Source organism: Monodelphis domestica, chromosome 3, assembly GCF_027887165.1.
Source record: "Monodelphis domestica isolate mMonDom1 chromosome 3, mMonDom1.pri, whole genome shotgun sequence".
NCBI lineage: Eukaryota > Metazoa > Chordata > Mammalia > Didelphimorphia > Didelphidae > Monodelphis > Monodelphis domestica.
The window spans coordinates 112,547,064-112,568,110 of NC_077229.1; the positions used below are offsets into that span (position 1 = coordinate 112,547,064).

At 34.6% G+C, this 21,047-nt stretch overlaps 1 protein-coding gene across 2 annotated transcripts in view; it reads left to right on the plus strand.

Annotated features, from left to right (window-relative positions):
- The window catches only part of AGO2 (argonaute RISC catalytic component 2), a 152,168-nt gene that overhangs the window by 74,125 nt on the left and 56,996 nt on the right, over nucleotides 1-21,047 (plus strand). Inside the window, exons 3-5 of one of the 2 annotated variants that reach the window (XM_007488388.3) lie at nucleotides 4,499-4,619; nucleotides 15,753-15,937; nucleotides 20,257-20,393. In XM_007488388.3, the coding sequence (XP_007488450.1) occupies nucleotides 4,499-4,619; nucleotides 15,753-15,937; nucleotides 20,257-20,393 (443 nt within the window). The remainder of the gene's footprint in view (nucleotides 1-4,498; nucleotides 4,620-15,752; nucleotides 15,938-20,256; nucleotides 20,394-21,047) is intronic. The other variant, XM_007488389.3, reaches the window with a different exon arrangement.

A 21,047-nucleotide genomic window follows, 5' to 3' on the forward strand; every position in this document is an offset into this window, starting at 1 on the left:
TCATTCTTTTTCATGGTAGGAGTAATTGAGGGTTAGAGTTTGGCAAAACATGGGACAGGTGTGGAACCTACTCTAAAATAAGAGTAAATCTGAACTGGTTAATTATAGGATCAAAATTTGGAAGGGAAGAAAATAAAGTCAGAACAGAAGTAATGATATGGGAAAACTGAGGATTTGTGGTCACATTGAGGAAGAGAATGACCTTGTCTCCTCCTATCCCTTAAAAATTTTTTTTCAAAATTTTGATTAAAGCTGTTACTCTAATCTTTCATTTTTTCTTCCTATTTTCAAACAAAAATCCTTTTCTTCTACTTCTCCCTTCCTATCCAGAAAGAAAAAAAACCCCAAAGTCCTTTTAATAAATTACCATAGTCAAAGCACAACAAATTTCTACATTGGCTTGGCACATACATACATACATACATACATACATACATACATACATACATACACACACATATGTATACACACATATACATATATATGTGTGTATATAAATATAAATAAATAAATATATGTATGTGTGTGTGTGTATATACATATATATATATATATATATATATAAAATCTCAAGCTGTACCTTGAATCCATCTCTTCTTTAAGTTTTAACATTCTTCATTATATGTCCTCTGAAATCATAGTTATTTATTGTGTTGATTAGTATTTCTAAGTTTAATATTAGTATTTCAAAGTTATTTATCTTTAAATTTTCATTCTATAAATTATTCTTCTGGTTCTGTACCACCTCACTCTGCATCATTTCAAAGAAGTTTTCCAAGTTTCTCCAAAACTAGTCTTTCATTGTTTTTTACTGCACAGAAGTGGCCCAACACATTCATGTGTCATAATTTCTTTAGCCATTCCTCAATTAATGATACCGTCTCAGCTTCCAGTTCTTTCCCACCATAAAAAGAACTGCTTCAAGTATGTTTTGTGCATATAGATCTTTTTCTTCTTTCTTTGAGCTCTGAATTGTAAACTGAGAAGTAGGATCTTAGTCAAAATATATGCACAATTTAATAACTTTCAGGAATAATTCTTAATTGCTTTCCAGAATCGCTGAACCAGTTCACAGCTTTATCAACAGTATATTGATGTGCCTATTTTCCTATAGTCCTTCCATTATTTGTCATTTTTGACAGTGACTATGATGTGAGATCCAAGAGTTGTCTTAGTTTACATTTCTCTAATAGTGATTTAGAGCAATTTTCTTAAGGCTATTGATAACTAAGGGTTTTTTTCCCCCTCTATAAACTTCTTTTTCATATCTTGACCACTTAAAAATTGGTGAATAGTTCTCATTATTTTAAATCAGTTCCCTATATATCTTAGAAATGTCTCATTGCAGATGACTCCCAGATCTGTCTTTCCAGTCACTTCACACATTTCTTGTCTCTTATCACCAATTGCTTATTGAGTTTTTCAAAGTAAATGTATGCTTCTCTTAAGGATTCTCTTTCTATAATTTTGGATGTCAGTAGTCTAGGTCTTGTATTGGTTCAAAAACCCCTCTGGTAATCTAAATGTATCTATTTGTCTCAACCATTTATTTGATACTTCTTTGTTGACTTGTTATTGGTTGAGCTTGTGGCTATGTATCCTATGGAGGGACTTTTGGTTACACTTTTAGATCTTGGCTATTTCTTAGACTCCTTCTTTTGTGGTTAAAACATGGTAAATCACTTCCAGTTGTTTGACAGATCAATGCTTGTGTACCTGTTGGTTTGCCTTTATTCTTGCTCAGTGAAGTGATACATTTGCTTGTTTATAAATATTTCTGTGTGTTTTTTGTCTGCTATGTGCTCTTAGAACATCTACTTACACTCATTTTATGGAGAATGGGGAAGTGATGATCTTTCTACAGCTACTGTAGAGTTATGGGCTTTATGTTTCATTAATGCTATATGGGTTTTTGTTAAGAAATTTTCCAAGTCAGTTATATTTTTCTTTATATTTCTGCAAATGTACATTTTTATTATTGTTACCATCATTGGTATGTGCCAAGGAAGGGGAGAATGAAAAGATAAGTCTAGAAAGAGTTATGATTAGAAATCAGATCAAGGAATCAAGACTAGAACTCGACGAATTTATTTAAAACAATGGCTGATTGTTTTCATAAGGTCTTTACTGCCTGCAGCTGTGGCATCAAGGAAATCATTTGGGGCCGGACAAGTATGTGTAGGTATGCGTTTGGAAAACACAGACGACTTTAATATCCCAACACCTCCCATACTTCTACATGGCTGCAAGACTTTCATGCTTACAAGATGGGAGACTATTTTTTTCAAATTACTGTACAATATATGACTAGTAAAGTTCATTCAGCCCTACTGCCATTTTAAGGAATCTCTCATAGGCTAGGTGGCAGGCAGTGAGACTTTTTAATAATACTTGCTCTTCATTGTGGAGCATAGTGCCTGTGGTGGAAGATATATAGAAAAGAAATTAAGGCAAGTTGCCATATTAGCTGCTCTGGATTGAAAGCAAGGAGGATGGCCATGAGCATTATAGGTAGAAGAAATTGAATTGAAGCTTTCCTGAAGCTCAACTCAGAATGTCACAGGGTCACCATGGATTTGTGAAGAAATACCTGCCTCACTATTATTGACATTGTTTTTATGTCATATATTCCTTTCTAAATAGGTTCCTGCAAACCACCATTGCCTAGAAGGCCATTTCTTGTAATAAAGTATAAAAAGTGGAGAGTGGTAATGATAATTCAGCAAAAATAATGAACACACACCCCTATATCTAAAATATATATAGTCTTTGGGGTAAAGTATTTGATTTTTTTTCCCTCAGTAATTTACATTTATAAAGTCACTATCTTTCAAAGGTATAAAGACATGTTTATATCCTAGAAGGCTGGCGCTTTTCAAACCCCATTCCCTATTTCCTGATTCTCACCCCCCTACAAATGAACTCAACTAATGCCCCTTTAAAGCTATTCATTGTGCTCTCTGGAATGTTTGTTCCATAAGTAATGAACTAGCTTTCATCTTTTCTTTTGTTGCTCTCTCCAACTTCTTGCACTGTGATAACAACATTTTGTAAGCCTACTCTCCCAGAAATTGTGGTACTTTGACTTATATTGCCAAGAATTACTGAACATGGTGGGAGAGATGGGAGAGTACTTGCTCCCCATTGCTGCTTCCAGGCTCTCTAACCCTGCCATTTCATAATTATTCTCCTTTGAAGTTCATTCAATATAATTTGATCAGATGAGATAATATTTATATAGTAGGCACTACATAAATGCTGGGGTGATTGTTGTCTACCTCCAGGACATTCTTCTTTCTTCAACAAGTTCAGTTCTTGACTCATAATATCTCTCTTATTTTTTTCCAACTCTGACCTCTCTCTGACGACCTCCAGTATCACATCTCCTACTGTCTATCCATCATATATTGACTATCCCATAAAATTCTTAAATTCTACATGTTTGTAACTGAACACATTCTCCCCCTGCCTCCCAAATTCTTCTTTCTTCATTATTTGTCTTTTACTCTTAAGGGTACCATTATCTTCCCAGTTATCCAGCCTGGCAACCTAGGGTCACCCTAAACTATATTTACAATTTGCTGTCAAATAGTCTTGATTTTACCTTCATGATATATCTTGTATAACCCTCCCATCTTCTCTCCACTGCCACTGCCACTACCCTTTGTGCAAGTCTTCATCATCAAATTCTTGAACTATTGACATAGCTTCTTGTTTCTTAAAAGACTATTCCCTACTACAGTCCATACTCCATTCAGCTATCAATCAAATTTTCCTAATTTCCTAATTCCTAAATCTTCCTAAAATGTGTATCTTGCCCTGTCACCCACTTTCTCATTCAATTCCAGTGGTTCCCTGTTAGCTTGAAGATTGAATATGAAATCCTCTGTTTCTTTTTTTATGTCCTTCATAACATGTTCCCTAGCTACCTTTTAATGCTCTTATATCTTACTGTCCCTCACATTCATTGAAATCCAGTGACATTGGCCTCCTTGCTGTTTCTTACTAAGATACTCCATAGGCATTTTCTCTTGACTGTTGCCATGCATGGAATGCTCTCCATCCTTGTCTCTCCCTCCTGGCTTCCTTAGCTTCCTTCAAAGTCTCAATTAATGTCACATTTTTTTTATAAGAAGTCGTTCCCTCAAGTCCTTTCTAAGTTCTTCACTTCTTGCACTAGCTTCCATTTTTGTCTATTGTTATTTTCATATTGACTTTAACACTTAACTACTATGACCTTCTTGAGAGTAAGAATCATGTGTTTTGCCTTTCTCTGTATCCATAGTGCTTAGCGCAGTGCCCAATACATAATTGGTACTGAATAAGTGTTTGCTGACTGACATTAAAACAATACTGGTCAATTTAAAAAGGTTGTTTGGTTTTTTAAAGTAGCTTAAAATTGTAATTACAAGAAAATGTCACTTTACTTTGCTATTGGGAGAGGGCATGATACACATATTTTTATTGACATTTTATGTGAATTCTGTTTTTGTTTCAGAGAAATTGTGGAGCATATGGTCCAGCACTTTAAAACACAGATCTTTGGGGATCGTAAACCAGTATTTGATGGAAGAAAAAACCTCTATACAGCAATGCCTCTTCCCATTGGGAGGGATAAAGTAAGTTTTCTTAAAAGTGAGTTTTTAATAAATAGCTAAATAACATTATGAAATCAATCAATAGGCATTTATTAAGGTTCTACTATGTACAGGTGCTGCACTTAGAATTGGGGATGCAAAAAAAAAAAGAGGGCAAAGACAGTCTCTGTTCTTTTCTTGTTTTTTTTTTTAGCCCTTTTCATCTTGGAGTCAATACTGTGTATTGGTTTGAAGGCAGAAGAGTAGTAAGGGCTAGGCAATGGGGGTTAAGTGACGTGCCCAGGGTCACATAGCTGGGAAGTGTCTGAGGCCAGATTTGAACCTAGGACCTCCCATCTCTAGGCCTGGCTCTCAATCCACTGAGCCACCCAGCTGCCCCCAATAGTCTCTGTTCTTAAGGAGATAATAAAATGGAAATATTTTGAAGTCAGGATAGATTTGCTTTTAATATTTTCAGTAGAATAGAATGACTCATGTCCACATTCTATGCTAATAATATTGACAAATTTTCATTGTTTTTGATACTTTAAAAAATTCTAGATTTTGATGAGCTCTTACATTTATATTATATTATATTATATTATATGTTGATCCTTGTCCCATTCTCCATTGAACATATAAAATGTTCCAACTGGAAATATAAACACTAGTGCTTTCTGATAAGGTCCTGGTTTGTGCTTGAACCAACTTCTTTAAGGTGAAGGCTTTGTCTTATTTGAGGGCTTTACATGTCTTGTGTCCTTCATTAACAATTAGTGAGAGGTAGCTAGGTAGCTCAGTGGATTGAGAACCAGGCCTGAATTTTGGAGGACTTCAGTTTAAATTTGATCTCCAACACTTCCTAGCTGTGTGACCCTGGTCAAATCAATTAACCCCAATTGCCTAGTCCTTCTGTTCTTTTGTCTTGGAACTGATACTTAGTATTGCTTCTAAGACAGAAGCTAAGAGTTGGGTTTTTTGGTTTTTGTTTTATTTAAGGAGTAGTGAATTGGGTTGAATTGCATTGGGAACATGTAAGTAGACCATGACAACATAGCTAGAGTGAAGATGAAAGTATGTTTTAGGATGAGGAGGAGTGAAGTATTCACTGAATCAATATTTCCATACAGAAACTAAAAGCATTTAAAAAAAAAAAAAGCTCCTCAAATGCAGACAGCAAGCATTTATACAGAAGATAATTTGAAATGCCCAGCCCAAAGGGATGCCTAGCCTACTAGAATTTTTTTTCAGGGTAGCATTATCCCAATTAAAATTGCGAAGCCCTTTAGAGTTTCTGTGAGAGCCATAGTAAACAGAATAGCTAATGGAAAGAGAAAATAAAAATTGGAACTGTAGACTAGGATTCCAGTCTTACTCCTTATCTTACTTGGTAATGGATGAATTCTGAGCTTCCATTTCCTTATCTATAAAATGATGATAATAAAGTGTGTCCATCTACCTTACAGCATATTGATGAATATCAAGTGAGAGAATATCCTTTTTTAAAAATATCATTCTACCTTTTCTTCTTCCTCCCCTTCCGTTTCCCACCGAAAAGGCAAGAAAAACAAATACCCCAGTTACAAGCTTGTACAATCAAGCAAAGCATATTCTGAAATAATTCATATTGTAATCTTTACTTTCAAGTCTATCCCTTTTCTATCAGGAGGTGGATAACTTTTGTTTCATGAGTCCTCTGGAATCGTGGTCAGTTATTGTTTATTGTTGCAAAGATTTTCAAAGTTGTCTTTACAGTGTTTTTGTTACTACATTAATTATTCTTGTGGTTCTGCTCAATTATTTTGGTATCATTTTATGCAGTTCTTCCTAGATTTCTCTGAAACTATATTCCCTTTGTTTCTTTTAATTATAATAAAAATACATATATTTAAGAGGAAATAAAAGCAGTGCTGTGCAGTACAGTTGTAAGATATTGTAGTTATTTTCTAAGAACTGCTGAGAGATCCTCCTGATTAGAGAAATGCAGATTAAAACAACTCTGGCATACCACTTCATACCTAGCAGATTGGCCAATACGACAACAAAGGAAAGCAATAAATGTTGGAGGGGATGTGGCAAAATTGGGACACTAATGCACTGCTGGTGGAATTGTTGAAGTGATCTAACCATTCTGGAAGGCAGTTTGGAATAATGCCCAAAGGGTTTTAAATGAATGCCTGCCCCCTAGATCCAGCCATAGCATTGCTGGGCTTGTACCCCAAAGAGATAATAAGGAAAAAGACTTGTACAAGAGTATTTATAGCTGCACTCTTTGTGGTGGCAAAAAACTGGAAAATGAGGGGGTGTCTGTTGATTGGGGAATGGCTGAATAAATTGTGGTATATGTTGGTGATGGAATACTATTGTGCTGAATGGAATAAAGAAATGGAGGAATTCCATGTGAACTGGAATGACCTCCAGGAATTGATGCAGAGTGAAAGGAAGAGGACCAGAAAAACATTATAGACAGAGACTGATACATTGTGGCACAATCAAATGTAACAGACTTTTCTACCAGTAACAATGCAATGACCCAGGACAATCCAGAAGAACTCTGGAGAAAGAAGGCTATCCACATCCAGAGAAAGAACTGATGGAATCAGGAATGCACTAGAAATATATGTGATTGACTACAGAGTGCGATAGGGATGTGATTGGATTTTGATGTTAAAGAATCGCTCTACTGCAAATATGAATAACATAGAAATAGGTTTTGAACAACTATAAAGACTGATGGGGGCGGTGCTGATGAGAGGGAGAGAAAAGCAGAACATTCCAGATTTAAAAACCACAACAATAATAGCTAATGTTTATATAGCACTTACAATATCCCAGGCACTATGCTATGGGATTTATACTTAATATCTTATTTGGTCCTCACACCAATCCTGGGAATAGGTACTATTATTGATCCCATTTTACACATGAGGAAACTTAAGGGGAAAAGATATAGCTAGTAAGTATCTATGGTCATAATTGAATTCATATCTTCCTAAGTCCATATGTGATGTTTTATCCGCATGGGTCTAGAAAAAATAAAGGTTTCAATACTGGAGACTGTTGGAGATTGATAACCTCCCTCTCTAACTCTTACCTGGAGGAGAGAGGTTAGATGTCTGGGAGCTCCTCCTAGAGTTTCCATTTGACAAGGGCATCCAGGACACTTACTTAATTATTTCCTAACCAGCTTCTCTCTCTTGAATTCTGTAATTCATTTCCTAGAACTTCTTCCTGCCCCTATACTGGTTATCCTCTTCCCTTTCCTTTTCAGCTTCTTTTTAGGAATTATCTTGTCCTTTCAGATTATAGATTCCATGAGGACAGGGACTATCTTATTCCTTTCTATATATTCTCAATGCTTACTACAATGCCTGGCACATAGCATATGCTTAAATTTTTTGATTGGCTCTGATTCATTCAAATTCATCTTGTTACCATAAGAGAAACTTTTAAAACCTATAAACTGCTGCCAAGTCAACATGCTTTTATTCAGAACCTACTATGTACCAGGCATTGTGGGCCACAAAGAAAGGCACAAAACAGTTCCTGCTGTCAGGGAACTCAAAGTCTGATGCTGTATAAATGTGAGTTGCTATTGTTGTGAGAGAAACATACCCAAGTTTGTAGCAGTGTCTTGTTCCAAGAATAAGACGCTCAAACTCCATTCAATCTAGAAGTAAAAAAATTTTATTTGAAGAAGAGGTTTTTGGTAATATAATAGCCTAATAGCTGGTGGAATAGTCTTATGGCTAATCAGATAGCCTTAGGGCTGATGATAGAGTAGCCTCTTTGGAGCTAATAGAATAGCAGCTTTTGCTGTATAGTAGCAGCTTCCATGCTCTGTGGATCAGGTTTAGCATATTTATTAGGGTCTGAGGATTTCCAGAGAAATCATCACATCTCCCGAAAACCCTGGAAAATAGGCACGGCCAAATTCAGGTAGAAGCATGTTTGGGAGTTTCACATGTATGTCATAAGGAGCATGTGTTGTGCATGTCCCTTGTTCCTCATTGTTCACCTTGTCATTATTAGTCAATGTAAGAGAGGTCTTGCTGCCCTTCTAGAATATGATGGGGGGGAGAATGTGGTACATTGGAGGACCACTATAGGTAATTAATTATACCTTACCATTCTGGATAGTTCTAATCTAAATATAGAACAATATAAGTAATTAATAAAACAGATGAAGTACAAAGCTGATGCCCAGTATAGAATATTACAGATCCAGTACACAGAATGGGTAAGATTGATCAGTTTATTATTCATGCTTGACTAATGCTGAATCTACAGGTTTTGCAACTGATGATTTCACCAGTGATAACTGGTGAAAAATGCAAGATTTCAGAGTATAAGGTATATTTGTTATACCTTATATATATAGTATAATTGTTCCTATTACTCCTCCTCCCCTGACTCCATCATTTATCCCTAGGCTGGTGGGGTGGCATAGTCTATATTATCCTAGTACTGTCTTAAAAGTACAGGTAAAAATCCCAGAGGACTCAAGGGACCTATATTTCCATACTCTTTGAAAAGCACTTTATTGTAAAGGATAATTCAAATGTAAGATATTGCTGTTATTATTTATGTTTTGGGACAACATAGACAATCTTGGGGGAATATAATTGGTTCTCAACACCCATAAACATAAGTTTACAAGGACAACCAGAAAGCTAAGTGTTTTTTGACAAACTGAGTAGTAATAATGTACTTGATTTCTAGTTAATCTTCAAGCATAACTGCTTTTTGGATTGGAGCAACATATATGCCAGTTCTCAGTTATACCACTCCTAAGGCAATCACATTTTAAAAATAAGAACTTTAATTCTAGTTACCTTAGATCTTAAGATTTGAAACCTTGGAGTCTACCCTAAAGGGACCCTGAAATGAATGGGGAGGAGGGATGTCTGAGTTGGATGAGGGGGGAAATGACTCAATATAATTGACTTCCTTTGTAGTCCTATGTATTTTATGCATTAAATAAATGCATGCATATTTATTTATATGTATATATAAAAATGTGCAATATTAAAAAAAAAACTATTCAAAGGAGTCCATAAGTTTTACCAGATGGCTGTAGGGGCCCTTGATCCACAAAAAAGGGCAGATGGTTTTCAGATGAGAGGAGAATTGGGTTATTTTCTCTGCTATAGAGATTGAATTTTTTGCACAGACCTTTTCCTACATTTTTTAATCCTAAAGCTAAATCCTATTTGTCACTATTGTTATGAACCCTCTTCTAAAATAGACTTATCAAGTCATAGAATGGGATGACATGAATTAATTAATGAATGGAATGCCACCACTGTCACCCCCAGTCTTCTCCTCTTCTTAACTTTCCTACTGGTGTACTCCATTCACCCAAGCTTGCACCCAATGAATAATCATCTTCAACTTCCTACTATCTCACTACCCCATAATATTCAGTCTGTTGCCAATTTTTATCAATTTCTAGCTTAGTAACATCTCTCATGGCAGTTAGGTGGCACAGTTCTGGACTTGGAGATAAGAAGACCTGAGTTCAACTATACCTTAAACACTTATTAGTTATGTGACCCGTTGCAAGTTACTTAATGTCCCACCTTGTTTCCTTGTCTGGATCCCCTCCTACCTTTTTAATTACTTCTCAGTCTTCTTTGATGAATCTCGAGTCATATCAATTGCCCACTGATGATACTGGTGGACACTCAGAGTTAACTATCATTGCCTATCAAGGCTCTGTCCTGGACCTTCTTTTCTCCCTCCATACTATTTTATTTAGTGATTTCATTAGTTCCCATAGATTCAATGTTCATCTCAATGCAAATGATTTTTAGATCTATTCTTACAAACCTCTCTGCTGATCTCCATTTTTATATCTCCTACTGCCTATCTATCATAAATTAGACATCACATAACCTTTTAAAAGGATCTTATCATGCCTTCATGCCTTAGGTTACTCTTTTTCAAGGGCAACTAGGTAGAGCAGGATCGAGTGCCTGGGCTAGTCAGGAAGACTTATGTTCAAGTCCAGCCTCAAATACTTATTAGCTCTGTGACTGGGCAAGTCACTTGATCCTGTTTGCTTTACTTTCTTCATCTAGAAAACGTTGTAGAAGGAAAAAAGCAAACCACTCTAGTGTCTTTATCAAGAAAACACCTAATAGGTCATGAAAAGTTTTACACAACTGAATAACATTCTTCCTTTTCATCTCCGACTTCCTAGAAAAAAAGTTATCTGTTTCCTGATCCTATCATTGAACTGAACCTTCTCTTGTTTTGAAAACAAAATGTAAAATGAATAAAAGAACAGAAAGGAAGTTGGGAAGGAAAAACAATTACATCAGTTTTGAAAGTAACTTGCAGAATTAATACATTTTTAAGAAAGTGGTATGAAAGAGGGACAGTTTCTTGTAGAAATCTTGTTTTTGTATGTGTGGCATTGATTGTGTATGTATATGTGTTAAAGAACAGAATAACATGTTTCTCAAGAAAAAAAAACAAATATTTTGCTAAAAGAAAAACATTCTAGGAATAATTAAAACAATTTTAATTGAAATTCTTTAATCCTAGCTGGCTCAACTTGTCTCTCTCCTCCTTAAACCAAAGGACACTCAACAAAAAAGTAAATATAAATTATGCCTTTCATGTTTTTGTTTATTAGTTCTTTCTCTAGAGGTGGACATTCGCAAGTTATTCTACAAATATTAATTTTGTAGCTGTATATATTGTTCTCTGGGTTCCTGTTTTGCTCTTCATTGTTTCATGCAGGTCTTTCCAAGTTTTTAAAAGATTTACCTGCTCATTATTTCTTGTGGTGTAGTATTATTCCATCACAATCAGATACCACAACTTATTTAGCCATTTCCCAGTTGGGAATAATTTATTTTTAAAAATATAGTGCAATCTTTTATAGTTATCCAAATGATTTTATGAACATTGCCTTAGTGTTTTTGTTACATGGAATGAAATCTGATAAAACTTTTGGGTCAATGAAATTCTTCAGCTTAAACCAAATAACTAAAATTAGCCAAAAAAAATCAGATCTAGAGCTGAAAAGGAACTTGGAGCCCATTTGCTCTAACTCTCAAGCTCCAGAGAGATTAGATGAATTGTCTAAGGTTATATGGACAATAAATAAGTAGCAAAGCCCAATTTTGAACCTGTTACTTTGACTCCAACTGTAACATGCTTTCTTTTGTACTGTGCTGCTTTTGATTTCAATTGGACAGCTCAATAGTACAGTGGATAGAGTTCAGGACCTAGAGTCCTGAGTTCCCTTCCCATTTCTGACACTTGCTAACTGCTAACTCCTATGATTATGGGCAAACTATTTCATGTCTCTCAGCCTTGGCTTCCTAATCATAAAATAGTGATGATAATAACACCACCTACCTAAAATGATAGTTGTGAAGATTAAATTAAACAATATATGTAAAGCTCTTTACAAACCTTAAAGTCTTATGTAAATGTTAGCAAATATTATTATTGCCATCATTTGTATTATTATGTTTAATTTGGATATTTTTCTCCACCTTGCATTTCTCCTATTCAAATTCTACACAGTATGTGACAAGGATGGAATTTAAATCCAGCTTCCCTGACTCCAAATATTGTACTTCCCCTCACTGGGTCATACTGTTTCTTAAGCAGCTATATTATATATGCTTAATAAATACATGCCAGTTGATTCACATAAGAGGTGGCATTTGAGCTAGACTGGGATTAAAAGCAGCAGAATTTAGAGAGGAAAAAAATCAGAGAAAACAACAGTATATAGTCATGAAGCTCAGGATTATTTCTAGGTAATAATTTGACTAACCTTATTGTTTAAATATTTTTAAAAATTCACCCCTGATATCTATTGATTTATTATACTTTGTACTTTAATTCTAATTTTATATAAAACATACAAATACATTTATTAATAATACAAAATGTTTTGTAAGGTTAATATTGAGCATTGTTGGGTTTGTTTTTTAAATCTTAGTTTAAAACCGGAAAAATTTCTAAACAGGTTAGAAAATTATATAGTGACACGTCATTTCTGGCAACAAAAGTTTAGTTTTTAAATGTCTTGCTAATCATTATGACTTCATACCATCATTAGCTAATATGTCATGACCCAATTTATGCTCAGAGCAAGATTCATTGTTAACAGTTATGACTATAAATCCATATTTCAAGTAATCTTAATAATTGTGTATTTTTTTGCTGCCTTATTATCTGATTAGAACTTCATTTTTTCCTTAGAATAAAGCTGACAGTGAACTCATACTGAAATTACTAAAATAGTGTAGTTCAATTGTCAACTCTGCCATTTTTTTGTTATTCACATGTGTCTACATTATTAATAATATCCTTAATCACAAGAATGTTTTTAGGCCACTTCTCCATATTTTAGTTAAAATGAGATAATGCAATCTGAAATCCACTGAATCTATAACATACATATAATAAAAGAAAATCAAATGAGGGAGCTATCATTCCTTCCCTATTTGTATGGAACTCTATTTTTTCAGTATACTTAGTATATCATAAGTGATGTGTGACATATGAGTGAGGGTTTCAGCATCAAACTACATTTAAAATATTTATAAATTATAATTTATTATTTTAGATAAAAATAGCTATAATATTTTCTTCTTGTATCTTGATCTATATCTCGTCTGCCTTATTGTGTGTGTTCACCCCAATTGGAGAGGTATATGAAGATTGGACATATAGGTTAAGTAGGGCACAAATTGTGAAGGACATTGAATGTTCAACAAAAGGACATCATCAACATCTTCCTTTCCTCATTTGGAAATAGTTTGAGATGAGCAATAATCGCTAATGAATTTAATTATATTTCATTTTTCACATTTAAATTAATTCTTAGCATCATAGATTTAGAAATAGAAGTCCTCCCAGGTTTTCTAATTCACTTATTTTACAAATGAGGAAATTGAGGTTCATTGAGTTATTTGTTGTAAGATCACACAAGTAATTAGTAGCAGAGCTGGAATTTGAGTCAAAGTACTCAACTATAAATCCAGCATTCTTTCCATGACATCACACTAACTCTTGAATTTGTCCTTGAACCTTTCCTATATGAAGGTCTTGTGTCTGATTAATCAAGTTAAACTTTTAGTCACTATCCATACAACCTGTGTTAGATTGCATAAGGTCCATAGAACACAATTTAAAAGAAGGTATCTATATAGGTCCTTTTAAATCTAAAATATTTGGGGCTTGTTTTCTTTTGAATATCCTAGCCAAGGGAAGATTGCTTCATATATCAATGGTAGGCAAAAGCCTTCTGTCAGTTATCATACTTCATTTGCAGATTTGAGGTTTCTAATATTTTCCCAAATAGGAAATCCTAAATTAATTAAAATTGACCACAGAATTAACCCTGCCCTGCATTTTCATGTTCCATTGGGCTTAAAACAGCATTGTTTAGATAAAGAGTGCGCCAAGTGTTCCTGGAAAAGTTTAAATAAGAAATGAGTCAGTATCTTTTTCAAAAGCCTCCCCCAGTCCACCTTTAAACAGATGTATGATCAGTGCTGGTTGGCAATATTATAGGTAGGCTCAGCATTTTGCATGAGGTTTGAACTAGATGACTTCTTGATTATTTTTCTAATCTCTACATTCCTAGATGTGATGGAGAAAAAAAATAGAATCACAAGAACTATGCATTATTAACTGCATTAGAAGTTTATATTTACTGATCAAGAAATCAAATATCACTATCTTTTGCTTCCACTAAGTGACCCTTCTTGTACATTTTTAATCAGTAGCTAAGTTTTATGCTTTTGAAGGGATTCAGAAATGCCTTAAAAGGGAATTCCTTCTGTGGGCCCTGTTCTCCAGCCTTCTTATAGGCTTCAGACAATTCTCAAGCTACAGGGGCTCAAATTTTGCTGTCTTATGATTACATTGTAAGAGCTCCCTTGGAAATTTTATTAAAACTATATTTTTTGGGGCTTGGGATGTCTTCAACTGTTCTCTCTTTTATCTGGAATTTATCTGACATATTCAAAGTAGTGAGGTATGATAGAAAGGATTGGATTTGTAGTCAGGAGACAAGTTAGATTTACCAGGGAAATGCTAGGGACATGTTGTATGTATATTGCATGCATTGTCTTAACTTTTCTTTGTTTATGAAATAATGGTGAAAGTTTCTAATGATAGTATCAGAACTATTTGGATGACTAGACCTCATAATTTCTCATGGCTTTTAAATTTTTTTTTTAAAAACTAAGTTTATTCTAAAATTGGATCTTTTTTTGCAACCCACCTCACTGATTTATTGTGCAGATAATATTGAATGGCTCAGTAGTTCAGTGGAATCAGATGTTAGTCTTAAGAGTTGGGAAGTTGGGAAGACAAGTTCAAATCCAACTTTAGATACTTCCCAACTATTTGAGTCACTTTGTTCTTAGCCTCAGTTTCTCTAGAATGTGGATAATTATAATAGTATCTTTAAGAATCAAATAAGATAACATCTAAGCCTTAGAATTATATGAGGCCTGTGAGGAGGGTCTTCACATGTATGTTTTTCACTTTTATGGATCTGTAAAGTGTTTTGTAAACCTCAAAGCCCTGTAAAATGTTAACCAAAGCCACAAATGAGATTAGGTTCATAAAACACTTTGTGAACTGCAAAGCCCTGTAGATCATTAATCTCTAATTCAAAAGAAAAGGGGCTGCATATTAACTTGAGAAAAACATAAAATAACATGTTTTCTTGTATTTTTTAATTTGTGTTAAATATTTCTCAATTATATTTTCATCTTGTTCTGACTTATTTGGGCAACATCTGTGGGTTGTGTGTTTGCCACCTCTGTGGTAGATGCTGCTGCTGAATTAGAAATTTATTAATCTGATAATCAATGAGAAATTAGGCATTTCTAAGCACTGTGCCTGGCACACAGTAGGCATTTTAGTATGTAATCATTATCTTCATCAGGTCACTGTTTTCCCAGTGGTGTTATAAATTCTCTTAGGACCCTGCTCATTTTTTTACTATCCTAAAAAGTGAGTACAGTGTCAGGAAGGTCTGTTATGGTTACTAAGTAAAGATGTATCCCATTTGAATTCAGTTACCTTAGTTTTGGATTCAAATCTAGAATGCTTCCTTCAGTAGCTTCACCTACCATCACTATTTTGATATGGAAAGAATCATCTTCTTTGATTTTAATATTGTTGCAGGTGGAGTTGGAGGTCACATTGCCTGGTGAAGGAAAAGACAGGATATTTAAGGTGGCTATAAAGTGGATGTCATGTGTGAGTCTCCAGGCTCTGCATGATGCACTCTCTGGTCGCCTGCCAAGCGTCCCTTTTGAAACCATCCAGGCTCTGGATGTAGTGATGAGGCATTTACCATCCATGAGGTAAGGGGACATAGTGGGACTTCGTATATTAACCGGTTGTTTAGTACCTGAACGAAATCCATCTCCAAACTAGAATATTGCCCAAGAATTTTCAAACTGAAAAAAATTGCAAATTAGAAGAAATTTTTATCTTTCTAGTCTAATTAGTCTGGATACCTTTGAAGTACTTAGAACTTGGTCAGACCTTGAGATTGCCTTTGCCTGTTATCCTGATTTTTGTCTTACCACTGTATTTCCGTGACTCTGGAAGAGAGTGAGGATGAGACCTTTGTGCAACTCTTTCTCACGTAAGTTCAGTTTACCCACAAGTCAAGCCATTAGCCCATGTTGTCATTGGTCCTCTTCAAAAATGAATGACAAACAACATCACTTTTCTTCATTCCAACAGCTAAAACCAAAGGTATCTCCCTTATGAAAATTCTCTTTAATGCTTCTCAACCGGAAGAATTTATGAATTAAAGCTTTGGCTCTATGGGTACTTAGGAATTTAGGGATTACTTTTTCATCTAAATATCTCTTATTTATCTTTAAAGGCCAAATAAAGTTGTGATCTACCCCCTAAAGGGCTTTTGATAATAAGAATATGTTAATGTCTTAAATATTCACTCCAAATGATATCTACAGTTGTTTGGAAAGAAAAATAATAATTGGAACACACACACACTCACACACACACACAATACTGCAATTCAAGTGAGTATTTGATAACAGATAGCCCTGGATATGGCTTAAGGAGATAAACCATCTTACACTTCTACATATATGAAAGAATAGTATTTTTTTTTTATTTCCACATCTACATTCTGTTTGTCTTTTCATTTAGTAGATTGCTGGCAGATGGTCCTGGTGTCTTGCTTCAGGAAGGGTAACCATGATTCCAACAAGTGTGATGCATCTAAGACATACAGTCAAAGCTGATATCAAAAGCTGTGAGCTTTTATTATGCCCTAAAAATTTTTCATATGCAAGTGGCTGTCACCAAGCAGTGTAACAAGTCATGATTGGGATTGATACTGTCATAAAGGCCTGGCATAATCTTAAAATAGAAGACTGCCTTCTATCAAACTTTTCAACCCCCAAAATGTTAATATGAAGAACTTACATTCAAACACATCTAGGCCCTCATTAGTGCAAATAATGAATCCTAGGAAGTAGTTGCATTATTCAAATTCACACAGCATTGAGATAGTACTTGAAAATACTCAAAACTTGTCATGATTTCATTTGAGAGTTACAGTAATTCTGAAGTAGACATTACAGTATTATCCCCATTTTACCAATGAGGATATAAGTTTAAGGAACTTGTCCTTTTTCACAGAGTATCACAAATGGGATTTGAACCATGGTCTTCCTGATTCAAAGTCTCACCATTCTATGCATCATGCTTTTCTGGTTTCTTCATGAACCAAATGAAGGTGATGGACTAGATAGGAGTCTAAGGTTTCTTCCTACTATAAATCTTATTTCTTTTCTTCCTTAATTCAATTTGGAGACTGTTTCCTGTTCTTTCCTTTAACTTAGCTGTACCCCTTTATTTTTCTCTACTCTACCAAAGGTGCTTAATGGTTTGGGATCTAGGTATTAGAGATGTCTATATATAGTACAAGTATCCCAAGGTAGAGATAGGCTGCCTTGGTAAGTTCTTCAGTGATTGAAGGTCTCTAAACAGAGACAGGTTAGGGTGAACATTGCTTAGAGAGATTGAAGAGGGGAATCTGTTGAAGTATTAACATTTACATTTTGGAAATCAACACATGGCTATAAATCAGGACTTTTGTCATTTTATTAAATTATGACTAGACTTAAGAAAGAAATTGCAAAATATGAATAGTATAGATTATACTTAAGTGTGTTGCATTTTTACATTTTGGGGAGCTGTTTGTTAAGTGTTTATTAGCACATCATCTCTAGAGTCTCCTCTATAATATTTCCAACAAGTAAATAGATATTTATTAAGTGACTATTCAATGCCTATTATATGGTGAGAACTGCTGCTTTAGGAATTTACATATTCTGTCTATGAAGGAAAAATAATAATAATAAGTCTTTTGGGAAGATAGTGTGTCATGGTGGATAAAGGTGCAGGTCTTAGAGTCAAAGACTTTCATTTAGATCCATTCTAACTCACTAGCTGTGTGACCTGTCTCTAAACTCCAGATTTCCCCTTTTTAAAGTAAAAAATAATAATAGGACTTACCTCACAGTATTATTTAATTGAGATAATATATGAGATGCTTTGCAAACCTTAAGGCAATATCTCATCTCAATATGTGCTATTTACTGTTAGATTATGTTTTGTTAGGGAGTTCTTGAAGTGTTTTATATATGAAGTTACCTTTGATTCTTCCTCTATAGTTCACAATTCTGCACATAAAATTGCTAGAAAATAGTACAAGGAGATAACCAAAAACAGATGTGTGCATGGACTTTAAGTGCTGAAGGGAGTTGCCAGGTGAAGGAAGGATTAGGTTGTTCTGCTTGATTCCAGAGTATAGATTTAGGTTGAAGGGCTCTGGTAGTTTCATAGAGAATGATTTTTTTTTTAAGACATTTTAAATTGATCTTTTTAAGGAACACAAGGCCATATATACATATATGTATATTCACAAATAGCATGAATGTTACATATATTTTATATATGTATATATGTATATATGTGTATATATTTATTCATATATTTCATAGGCGCCATATCCTACATGGCAAACCCAAGGAAAGAATTTACTTCATATATGACAGTATTAAATAAAAGTATTATACTGTTAAAACCTGAATAATGATGTCTCTTGAAAATTCAGTGTTCTTATAAATAGTTTACTGGAAGGGAAGTCAAGAATTAAAGGTCTTCAAGATTGTCAATGAACACAAAATAAATGATAAAATGAAACATAAGTGAAATCATGATGGTTTCCCAAAAATAGCTGCTATAGACAAAGGGAGAGAAAATGGAACCTAAATTATGAATTCACTAACAGAGATTACAAAAAGGGGTAAAGATAAGAAACTTAAAAAGAATAAGCCTGTAAAGGAAAAATGTTTGATACATGTGTTAGTATGGTATCTATATAGATATATTTATAATCTGTTGTATCTACTATATATGCTGGGTTTCTTGTATATGTAGTATTCTTTCTGGAAGCCAGGGACTATAGCACCTAAAACATTATTATTCTACAAATATTGGACAAAATGATATTGAGGCAGTATAATACAATGGAAAGAATATCAGACTTGGGAGTCAGGATTCCCTGGTATTAGCCATGTGGTTAGTGGGCAAGTCACTTAATTCATAGAGACTGATTTTTAAAACTCAGTATGACAAAAGCCAATTAAAGCTTTCTAGAAATGGAAGGAACTACCTTTTGGAGGATTTCAAGGAAAGGATAGATGACCACTTAAGATAGATAATAGATTCCTGTATCAAAAAGGTATTGTAATTCTTGACTCATGGAGACCCTTCCTTCTTGGAGATTCTTATGATCTGATTCTGTGGTATCAGTGCAGGCAGAAGTAATTTCACATACCTTCTTGGAGAATATAGGACTTAAAGAATATGTTGGACCTACTGCCATTTTTATCCAATTCTCTACTTCCTCCTAGATCTTTCCTTTCATGCTAGCATGGCCACTAGAGAGAGTCTCCCCATTTCCCAGTTTTTTAGTCATTTGTAGCTACTTAATTCAGTCTCAGTTCCATTACGAGGAATACTGAGATAGTTTGTCATGTCAACCCAATCCAAACACTTGAAAATTTAAACAGCCAAAATTCTTGGAGTCTTCATAATGCCACATATCCCAGTGTGCCTGTTCATAACTTTCCACTCCAACAAAATTAATTATTAAGTAGATATTGTCATGTAGGGATCAGAGGAATAAAGCTAATATTCTTCCTTTGTCAAATGACTATTTATTGGAAGAACATGCCTTTGAATTTCATTCTTCTGATGTTGATTCCATCTTTCATACTCCTTGTCTTTTATCATCTCTGCAGGTTAATTTGAGTTCTATTGATTCTATGATGTAACTTAGTGTAAGGTACAACTTAGGGTGCTGTGTACTATCCATGGTTCTGGTATTTTAAAGAAAAATTGGGATAGCACTTGGTTATCTTTACATTCACTATAAGAACTAACTTGAGGTGAGGGATCATGTCTTATTAAAGTTTAAGACCCAAAATTAATCTGCCCCACAGGCTAGCTTCATAGAAGATGCTAAGTAAATACTTGTTGACAGATAATTATTTTGCTTTTTTAAAGTTAGTGTTGTCAAATCATTTGACAAGTAATTTTTACTAAGTAATGACTGATTTCTTGATTCTAGGTACACACCTGTAGGGCGATCATTTTTTACTGCATCAGAGGGATGCTCAAACCCTCTTGGTGGGGGAAGGGAAGTTTGGTTTGGATTCCATCAGTCAGTCCGACCATCACTTTGGAAAATGATGTTGAACATTGATGGTAAGGGTTTCCTTTTTTGTTTTATGTAGTGTTGATTCCCAAAGTGTTCACAGAACATGGTTTTGTGTGTGGAAAATGCATTGTTGCTGGAATTGGACCTTTTAGCTTCTAGTGCTAGTTCTATAGGGAACATGTTGTATGACCTCGACTAGATGATCTCCACATACCTTCTCGACTTAAATTGTATAGTGAGCTAGGTGGAGCAATATATAACAGCAGAGGACTTGGACTCAGTATGACGAGTTTAGAATCTCACTAGCCTTTAAAAAAAACAAAACCTTATATTCTGTCTTAGAATCAATACACTTTGTATTGGTTCCAATGCAGAAGAGCAAAAAGGGTTAGGCAATGGGAGTTAATTGTCCAGGGTCACACAGTTAGGAAGTCTTTGAGGCCAAATGTGAATCCAGGACCTCCCATCTCTAGACCTGGCTTTCAATCTACTGAGTCACATAGCTCCTATCCCCTCTTTTGCTTTTGTACCTTTGTCTTCCCTAGTATCCTCATCTATAGAGTAAAAATGATAGCATTCTCCTCTCAGGATTGTTACCATATGTACAACAAGTTAGAAATCTTAAAGGCACTATTTAAATACTATATAATTATAAATGAGGTCATGGTTATAGTATGGTTGTAGGTTTGATCTCCAAAGTG